This window comes from Oculina patagonica, chromosome 2, assembly GCF_052425735.1.
Source record: "Oculina patagonica isolate OP01 chromosome 2, crgOcupat, whole genome shotgun sequence".
In the NCBI taxonomy this organism is placed as follows: domain Eukaryota; kingdom Metazoa; phylum Cnidaria; class Anthozoa; order Scleractinia; family Oculinidae; genus Oculina; species Oculina patagonica.
The window spans coordinates 43,113,574-43,123,786 of record NC_135759.1 but is presented as its reverse complement, the minus strand read 5'-3'; the positions used below and the strand labels follow the sequence as shown (position 1 = coordinate 43,123,786).

Genomic DNA, 10,213 nt, shown 5'->3' with positions numbered 1-10,213 from the left:
AAATACGAAAGCGACGTTCTTGTGTTAAATAGAATACGACTCTACCCGTTAAATCTCCAATGTTATAACTACTGAGTTTAGTCTTTCATTCTTCGGATATCATCGTTTAAAATCTACCTAAATGTAATCGTTCGTGTATGGATAGATGGTCCTTCCTCTTGGTGGCAAACCCACAAATGGTACACTGGAATGGTCTCTCGTCACTATGTCGGCTCTGCTTATGACGAGAAATCGAACGATGTTCACTGAACAAGGCGTGACAGATGTCGCACTTGAATCTCTTCTTAGTGAGTTTTGTTCCCGATTGAACAGCAGACACGGACGAGTTAGGGTTCACAAATTTGCTTCGATGCCTAGATGACACATTCACTTGTTTGCTGTATGTTACTTCGGTGTGAGAACCGCGTCTGCTTCTCAAAGATTTCAGCTTATTGCTATTTTGTAAAGACGATGAAATGGTTCTTAACGGCGGTCTGGACAAACCATTGATGCTATGCACAGCTTCGCCAACTTTGCCATTGTGAATTTCGTCGAAGTGTTTTGTCCATTCGCCTTTTGTGCGGAGAGTTGTGCAGCAGATCCCGCATTTATATGGTTCCCTGGCTGCTCCAGGTACGGAAAACTCGCTTGAGCAGTTGTCAGCAGCAGAAATGCAGTATTTGAGGATAGAACTTTGTGAAGAGAAACTATGTTGCCTTGTTAGGTTTCCATAATCGGTACTGGACACACAGTCATTACTGGTAACATGCAACAAGGACTCGGTCATCTCAGGAACCTTGTTAGCAACCTTTGACTTCGAATCCAATAAACCTTGCTGTGCTAAGGCTTCAGACCCAGAATGAGCAAGAAAGAAGTGTTTGCACTGCAGACTGAATGACGAGAATCTCTTGTCACAGAACTCGCACGGAAATGCCTTACTCTTGTTTAATGGCCACATTGCGCCATGGTCGGCAGAAATATCCTTCGCAGGAGTACGGCAGCCATCAGGTGTCGATCCTAAATTAATACCGTGTCTTCGGAATTTCTTGCTTTCTGGTTGACAATCCGAGCTCCATGTGGTTGCCTTTCTTTTGGCAGGAGACAACGAGCAACCAGTGCCACGATCACTAGTTCTTCTGGTCGAACGTCCAATGGGAACTTTTTGTTTTGACTGGCACACCCTGTAAGTCGCGTTGGCAGGTCTAGTATGTACAAGCATGACATGCTTGTACCGACTACTAACACGGAGGAACTGCTTAGGGCAATACTCGCAAGGAAAAGACTTGTCCCTTAAATGGCATTCTTTTGCATTAGGCCCATCTGTGCAAGCTCTTGATATTTTCTCTCCGTTTTTGAGGGCAGATAAGAAGTCGTCACTTGACAATGGACTTTCGTTCAGAGGTTTGTTGATGCCATTCTTGTCAACGTCAAGCTTGGATCGCAGCGACGAAGATTCAACTTGTTTCCCATGCAATTTCACTTCATGTTTCCTGCGGGAATTTTTCGTGAAGAACCGTCTACTACAGTGCCGACATCGAAAGCGATTAGTTAGAGGGGAGCTTTTAGTTCTTGCTTTACACAGTTTGTTCTTCACAGTGGCGAATTTTATATTGGCTGACTCGTCCTTCTCGTCACCAATTTGAACACCTTCTTTGCTTACTTGTGTTGTGCAGGCTTGGTGAATGGAGATAATCCTCCTTACGGACTGATCATCCATGCGATTGCAAGAACGCTGAGTATTCGATCCAAAATCATTTTTGTGCGCAATCATGATGTGCTTGTAAAGGCTATTAATTGTAGAAAAACCTTTTAGGCAGTATCGGCACTGAAATGCCCTCGCTGAAGCCCGAAATGGACGACTCAGACCGCTATTCTTTTCAGGAATGGACTGCGCCCTGCCCTGAATAGAATTGCAAACAAACTGTCGTTTTAACCCAGACCCAGTAGCATTCTTTTCGAGCGACAATACTCTGCTGCAATGGATACAATGAATGTGTTTGTCGCCACTTCCAAATGTAAAAAATCGAACTTCACATCCAGGACACACCTGTGTTCCGTTGGCCATTTCACTGCTGGCGGCCTCAATGCTCCCTTTTCCTTTTGGCTTGCACTGTTGGTAAGAGCCAGACTTCATCCTCTTGCCGTGTTTTTTCTTGACATGCTTTTTGATTCCACTTTCACTCTGGAATTCCTTACTGCAGTACTGGCATTTCAAAGGACCAAATTTAGCCGGTTTTGAGCACGTTTGTGATCGCCCGGCTTCTTCGCTCTTGGTGGTCTCAATACCATCTTTTCCTCCTGGCTTGTTCCCTTGGTAAGTGTCGGACCTCTTCCTCTTGCCGTGTTTTTTCCTGACATGCTTTTTCATACCACCGACACTCTGGAATTCCTTACTGCAGTACTGGCATTTCCAAGGACAAATTCTGGGCGATTTTGAACACGTTTGTGTACTCTCCTCCACATCGCAGTTGATGGTTTCGAAACAGCCTTCTCCTTCTGGCTTTAACCCTCGGCAAGGTTCAGACTTCTTCTCCTTGGCGTGTCTTTTGTTAACATGAGCTTGCATACCACCGGCGTTCTGGAATTCCTTATGACAGTGCTGACATTTCAAAGGACCAATGCTTACATGCTCAATATGGTACTTTCGCGTGTGCCTGTAGAGACCGCTATATGACACGAATCGCTTATCACAATGGCGACAACCAAACTGGTAAACTCTTAACGCTTCACCTTTGGCTTGATAACAAGTCTCGGTTAACGAAGAGCTCTTTAGGTTCTGTTTCACTTTGCCGTGTTTAGACAAAAACTTTAAGTGTCCTAGTCTGCCCCGAACAGTTCGGAATCCTTCATCACATCGTTGATGCTTGTATGGCCTATAGTGTTGACTTCGTTTGTGTCGCAAAAGATTCCACTTAAACGAAAAGCCTTTATGACAAAATGGGCAGACGAAAGCAGTATTTATTCCCACGTGCGAACGCTTGTGTTGAGACAACGAACGATTGGACTGAAATGATTCGAAGCAAATGTTACATACACAAGGTCGCTGTCCATTTGTATCAACACCCTCCATTGAAGCTGAGGCCGGAGAAGAAGCAAACGAACCTTGTCCCTGGCAACTCTTTTGCAGTCCTTGCAACGACGGACTAGAAAGAAAAGACTTTCTACCAGACCGGGAGTGATGACTCTTATGGGATTTCAAAGACTCCTTTGAGATGAATTCTCTTGCACAAATATCGCATTTGAAGCTGTTTTCTTCTGCTCGAAGTTTCGAAGATTCAGGGGAACACTTTGGCAATAGCTTTGATGGTGGCACATTCCACTGGGAAGAATTTCGGCTGTGGTGCGTCATGTGCGAGCGTAAAGATCTCTCCTTGAGAAATGATTTGTTGCAGACATTACAACGGAAAGTTGAGTTGTCAGCGCATTTAACAGAGCGGGAAAAAATCGTGGCATTTTGTGCATGGCAGCATTTATGCTGGCGCAATGATTTGTTAGAGTAAAACGATTTGCCACACTGTTCACAGGATATTTCTCGAGATGGATTCGTTTTTCGGAAATGGGAAGCTCTGTGACAGTGCATCAACTGAGCAGAAGGAAACTCTTTAAAACAAACTTCACATCTGATCTTCCCGTTGCCGCATTCAGTGTCAACAAGGCTAGGACTTTCTTTGTTTGGCGCTGTGGATGAGTTGACAAATGAATTTGGCAGTGCTGGATTATTCTTCCTAAAGTGGGCAGCTCTGTGGTGATACATGGAGGTCAAAGAAGGAAACGGTTTAGAACAGAATTCGCATCTAAAAACCTCATTGTTGTATGCTTTTTGATCCTGCAAATGATTAGGATTGCGATACTTTCTATCTGACGCTTTCATAGTTCTCTCCGACTTGCCTTCCTCTGCCTTCTGGTGTTGAAGGGACTGTGGTTTGGAGCCATCTTTTCTTGTGAGTGGTGCGGCAATATGTGCAGCTAAGCGATGTTTATCAACACACGTCTTTGTGAGGTTTCCACGCTTCGCAATCTTTACATGTGGATGCTTTTGTCGCATGTGCCTGGCGAAGTTTGTTTTCAAAACGCCTGCTTTGCAAATCTCACAAACACGGCGGGTCGAACATGCTCTTCCTTTTACTACGGATAAACCTTTTGTGGGGTATTTCTGTAAAGTGTTTGAAGCCACTTTCTGGTATTTTCCTCCTTTATCAGACCTACAGAGATATGATGGCTTGTGCAAAGCTTCATGCCTGAGTAAATTTTCCCTTTTCCGAAACAGTTTTCCGCATGTTTTGCATTTGAATGCATCAGCATTAGTGTGTGGCACCCGTTTCTTGTGCTGCGTCAGACATTTCCAGTTTGCAAGCAATTTGTGACACTCAACACATTCAAACTTGCCAGTGGAAAGACGTTTGAAGGCGTGAAATGTCCTCTCATGTCGTCCAAGACTAATCGTATCACCAAACACCTCGCCACACAACTTGCAACTGCATGTCTGAATAAAGTGCAGGCTGTAGTGCCTGTTTCTCGACTTTGGATGTGAGAATAGGTTGCCACAAATTCTGCATGCGTATGGCTTGATGCCTTTATGGATGTTCTTGTGCATATGAAGAGAAGACTGCGTTTTGAAGCTTCTATCACAGTGAATGCAGCGCCAAAGGTGGTGCTCATTGTTCATTTGACAGCGAAACTTGTTGTGACTGGCAAGGGAAGATGGGCCCGAACAAACCATAAAGCACTTTTGACACTGTATCGGCCCATCTGTATAGAAGTAAACAAGAAATGCCTCAATTACAGCTACCGGTCTTTTCAATTAATTACATAGCAACAAGCTTTTAGCCAGGATTTAAAAAGTGGGAGTCCAAAATTTTTATAAGGCCTGACTTTGTCCCCATAGGAGGGCCTGAAGAGCATGCAAGGTGTTTTTCAGCAGGTATGAGTGCAAAGGTATCTAAAGATTTCCAAATTTGCAAAACAAACCTCTGTATACAGTTATTCAGTTTAATGTTCTCTGAAAAGTGGCCGTCCATAGGACTCCTGGACCCCACCTGGCTAAAAGCCTGCATAGCAACCAAACAACACTGTCATAAACGGAGGCATACAAGAAGAGCACATACCTGCAATTTTGTCAGAGTGATCTTTATTCAAGATATCCAAATCACAAGCGTATCTGTCTCCGTACCACACAAGCAGCTCCATACCTGGCTCAATCACCTTGTAGGAGCGATAATATATTTCACCTCGGAATTGAAAGGCAACAAGATTCTGCTCATCCTCATTACGAGCACAGTTCACAAAGCGTAACCAGTTACTGTGTTTCTCATCCCGAGCATCAACAACACGCGTAACTCGTCCATTTTCAATTATCTGCAAGTGAGAAGACAACAAAAATTCACTTATCGGCAAATGAAAAGACATAAAAAATGTTCAATTATCTCTAATCTGCAACTGAAAAGGCATCAGGTGTGTGGCCATGGAACTATCTCACGTCTGTCTTAAAAGTGTAACATAAACGCAAACGATGTTCATGCAAAATGAAAAATAAAAATAAATATGTGTTATAGTGGTCATGCACTTAGCTTCATATCTCACGGTGCTGTTCGGCATGCCACTGAACAGAGGAACAATTTAATGAACATACAGGTATCCCAACTGGCAGGAGGCAGACCAGTTGGCTATCACATGGTCGGATGAACTCAGACAATCGAGATCATCCAGCTGTGGCAGGGCGGCTGACCGGTGACCTCCGGATTACAACACCAGCACCCTAACCACTCGGCCACGCTTGCCTCCAAGCAACACGATGTACGCATGCATAAACACAAAAGTGGCAAATGATGCTCTGCTCGCGTTTGAGATTATGGAAATCTTGACTTGAAAAATTTATTTTGACTAAAAGCATCCTAGAACATCGAAAAATTTGACACTATATAATCAGTATTTTACTCGTTTCACAAAACTTCTATTTTTCTGGATTAAAGAAAATTAGCCATTTATTCTTTACTAGTTAAAGGGACTGTGTCACGGCTAAGTTAAGTTTACTTTATTTAGTTTTGCCAAATGTTTGCAATGAAACTTACTATTTGTTAATAAATTTTAAATGACAAAACCGTATCTTCATTGCAGCAAACGAGACTAACTTTGAAAACTATTCAGCCCAACAGTATTTCAAAAACCTATATTGCAATCCGTTTCAGTCTTCGTCGCTTTTGGCCATCCGTTCCTTCTTTTGTATTTGCCGTGTTATCGAAATGTTCCTTCGCTGTTTTAAGAGGTTATTTTTCTATTTTAACGAATTTGATGGTCATTTCCTATGACTTAATTTGGCTAAAATCCGTGACACAGTCCCTTTAACAACCTTTTTGTTGTATTTGTCAACTCACTGTAATTCTTTGATTTATCTTAGTTTGTACATGTAGTTTGTGCACCTGTACACGCACAGATGCTCGGAATTTATCCACAATAGGCCATTTCCGAGTTACCCTTTACCTCTGTTTCAAAACGAGTCTACGTGCAAAACCATTTATATGAAAATGTGTTTTACCTACAGGCCAGTTTTCAAGCAAATCAAACTCATTTTCATTTGAACCGCCGCCTGGTTAGCTCAGTTGGTAGAGCGCCCGACTGCTGTGCGGGAGGTCGTGGGTTCGAACCCCAGACCGGACCAACACTCAGGGTCTTAAAATAACTGAGGAGAATGTGCTGCCTTTGTAATTTCATCTGCAAATGGTTAGACATTCTAGTCTTCTCGGAAAAGGACGATAAACCGTAGGTCCCGTCTCCTGTATCTTCAGTCTTATAACAGGGGACGTTAAAGAACCCACACACCTTTACAATTGTGAAGTAAAATTATAGTACGTGTAAAGCGCATTTGAACATATACATATGAAAAATGCGCTATATAAATACATTATCATTATCAAATACATTATCATTATCGCACATAGACTCGTTTTGAAACAGAGGCAAAGGGTAACTCGGAAATGGCCTATTGCTAACATACTAATTATATTGTTCTTACATCCCACATGTAGCTCTGATCCATGTTTGGTGCTACATCTGCCACACCTATCTTTTGGCCCCAGTAAGGGCCAAAGACCACATCACTTTCAAACCTCTCTTTGGCAAAGATTCCCAGGCCAGCATCTAAAAACAACAGGCCCAATTTTATATTATATTATATCAAGGTATTAACTTATTTCCATCCTGATCCACAATAAAGCAACCACACTTGCAACCAAGTTAAACGGACTGTGAATTTTTAAATTGATTTACATCCAAAACAGATTAAACCATGGTTGAAGTGCAGTAATGAGAGGGAGTTTGTGGTCTGTCCAAATACCAACTGCTGCAGTTTACAGTTTCTAGAAATTATTGAGGAATTTCTACCCTCCTACTGCCAAGCAAGTTGCTCAGATAGAAATTCCCCCCTCACCCCCACCCTTAGTTGGGAACGTTTGCCTGCCAGCTGTTATGAAACTGCCTGCAATGAGTATGGAAAAGCCCAGTGTCACGGTAATATAGAATTCAACTTGCTTGTCATAGAATCTTTTTTTTTTTTGAAAGCTTAGACAACAATGACAACAATTTTTCAAAGTCACACAATTCATTTAACCATTGTACCAGTACAATCCCAAGACGTTTTTTTTTTTTTAAGTGAGCATAAATGCCACTATGAAGGTATTATATGACTTTTCTTACCGCGAATACTTGAAATTTTCAAATCCATGTTATTTGGAATGGTGGATCTTGCTCTTGTCAGCCCTTCTTTTTCCAACACAACTGATGGTTCCTTAACCCAATTCAAACTTTCATGAATCGAACAATTGCCAATGCGTAGTTTGTCACATTTGCTGCAGACTACAACAAAAAATTGAAGCTAACTTAAGAGTAAGAAAGAACAGTTTACCGGGTACCTTGTATAGACAATATTGTTTTCTCATGGAAGGATCTCATGTAAAAGTGATGGGGAAGCTTGTCAAAAATTTCGTGAAATGATAAGTCAGAAAGGTACCAGTATCCATTTCATCGGGCATGATTTTAAGTCCATTTAACGTCTGAAAGGTGCAAATTACAAACTTTTGCTTGATGAGTGATACACGACACTGGCTTGCCAACTGAAGAGTCTCCTCACAGACAAAAATGGATTATTTTTAATTTCTTCACAACTAGGTTTTTGTGACTGCTGGGTTACTTTTAATATATAGTACTACCATAATATGTGAAACAACTGCAACAGTTGGAGTGGTACCCCCAAGCAATCTCTAAAAGGTATAAGCATCCATAAGACCCCCTCCTGGGTCTTTTATGAATTTACTTACAAATGTACTCATCTTCTTCCAGTTCTAATCTCTTGTTGATACAATTTGTAGTAACTCTTAGTTTCTGAAAATTAATTCACAACAATGCAATAACATATATTTATATTATTATTCAACAAATATGCGCGCTGCCCATATATGGTCAAAATGTTAAGGTTATCTTTATCAGGCGATATTCCGCGCGATTTCGCAGGATAATTTGTTAAGTAACTGACAGTATCACTATTATTAAAGGAGAGTGTGGCAAGAAAGAAAGGTGATTTCTGGAGAGACCATTAGAAAATGGTCCTTTCTGCAAACATTGCCTGGCACAAACAAAACACAAGTTTTGGAAGATTTAAAAGTGCTTATGTGAACAATCATCTGTGGCATACACAGGGTTCATGCTCCATTCAGATTATTGAAATTCTATGGCTTTCCAGGTTTTCCATGACCTATACAATCCCTGCTTACAGATTTTAATTCCTAAACATTTAAGTTTCTTTAAAACCTATTAAAGAAGTCAAACATCAAGATCAACTAGGTTTGTACACATTTTGTACAACATACAACTTAGTTTGTAATCTACTGTAGGTTTGCAACATAAACTTAGTTTACAACATAAGTGATGCATTTATATCCAAACTTCCCAAGTCACAATGACTGTTTCAAGACAGAGAGGATGCCAGTGGAAGTCCATCTTATAGCAGCTCACAACCACATAACCACAAAAGCTTATACCTTCAAGGGAATTGACAATTCCTGAATTCTTGGTTTACTTTTAGCACCAGCATCAGAGTGTACAACTGATTCTTCAAAGTCCTTGACAGAGAAATAAAACAAACATGCATTGCTTACTTACTTTTGTAAAGGCAGTAAAAAAAGGATTATCCCACCCAAACAATTATCTGCTCTTGAACCCACCCTAGGTAACAACAACTTCTGTTATGTCATGTTGCACAGTGTTACCCCAACCAACAAAACATTACTACAAGAACAAGAATGATTCCAATGTATAATTACAACATTTGCAGCATTTTGGGGCTGTTTTCCTTTCCCAGCCTGTCCAATAGATAAACATTGATGTATGAATATTAATCAATTTATTAATAATATTGTTACTTAGTTATTGATATATTGATTGGAATTGGCCAGTTGATGACTGATTGAGTCACAGTTTATGATGTCCTTTAGGTCATTGGTAATGGTTTCCAGCAAGTTAAACAACTATTGTTACCTTGGAAGCAACCGAAATATCAATAACTTCCACCTCACAGGTGACAACATCAATGACTTCTTCCTCACAAGCCTCAACATCAATGACTTCTTCGTCACATGTTATAACATCAATGACTATTTCCTCTTCACTGTTTACTTCAGGTTTCACATCAGAGCTTGTCTTAGTCTCCTAATGATAGAATAATAATAACATAGGAATTGCCACTGTTAGTAATTAATTTAGTTTGTGAGAAGCACAAGGCAAAAATTCTGATGTCCTGAAGTCAAAACTATAACATTCAAACACCAAACAGATACTCTGACCACTGAGATTTGTGGAGAGCTTAGTCACTTACTAGGTTCACATGTGACATACATCCTACCCCTACATACAATGTACTGCTACGATCATCATGTTGAAAGTGGCAAGTGCATTGACATATTTGTACAGAGATGATAAATGTTGTGGTCAGTGGTACTGCAGCCTATTGCATGTAACAGACACAGTAAAATAACTTCAACTGAGATGTACCTCATTTGGGACTTTCACATCACTGTTGACACGAGCTTTGACTTCTGAAGTTATTTTAGGATCCTATTGAAATGAAAAGTAGATATGGGAGTGTATTAATATTTTTACAGATGACCTACAGTGTACTGCACTATTATTGCATGTGACCTGCAGGGCTTGAAAAAAGAAACTTTAATTCCAGCAAGTGCAGGACAAG

At 40.8% G+C, this 10,213-nt stretch overlaps 1 protein-coding gene and 1 non-coding gene across 2 annotated transcripts in view; one reads left to right on the top strand and one right to left on the bottom strand.

The window, feature by feature from the left end:
• The window catches only part of LOC144640852 (uncharacterized), a 28,029-nt gene continuing 17,816 nt past the window's right edge, over positions 1-10,213 (bottom strand). Inside the window, exons 5-12 of the mRNA XM_078499917.1 lie at positions 10,018-10,080; positions 9,505-9,675; positions 9,009-9,089; positions 8,289-8,352; positions 7,669-7,827; positions 6,989-7,113; positions 5,085-5,334; positions 1-4,728 (exon numbers count right to left, since the gene is read on the bottom strand). Coding sequence (XP_078356043.1) covers positions 107-4,728; positions 5,085-5,334; positions 6,989-7,113; positions 7,669-7,827; positions 8,289-8,352; positions 9,009-9,089; positions 9,505-9,675; positions 10,018-10,080 — 5,535 coding nt within the window. The 3' untranslated portion in view covers positions 1-106. The remainder of the gene's footprint in view (positions 4,729-5,084; positions 5,335-6,988; positions 7,114-7,668; positions 7,828-8,288; positions 8,353-9,008; positions 9,090-9,504; positions 9,676-10,017; positions 10,081-10,213) is intronic.
• On the top strand, positions 6,561-6,633 carry Trnas-gcu (transfer RNA serine (anticodon GCU)). Its single transcript has one exon. It is a non-coding gene; the product is annotated as a tRNA-Ser (tRNA).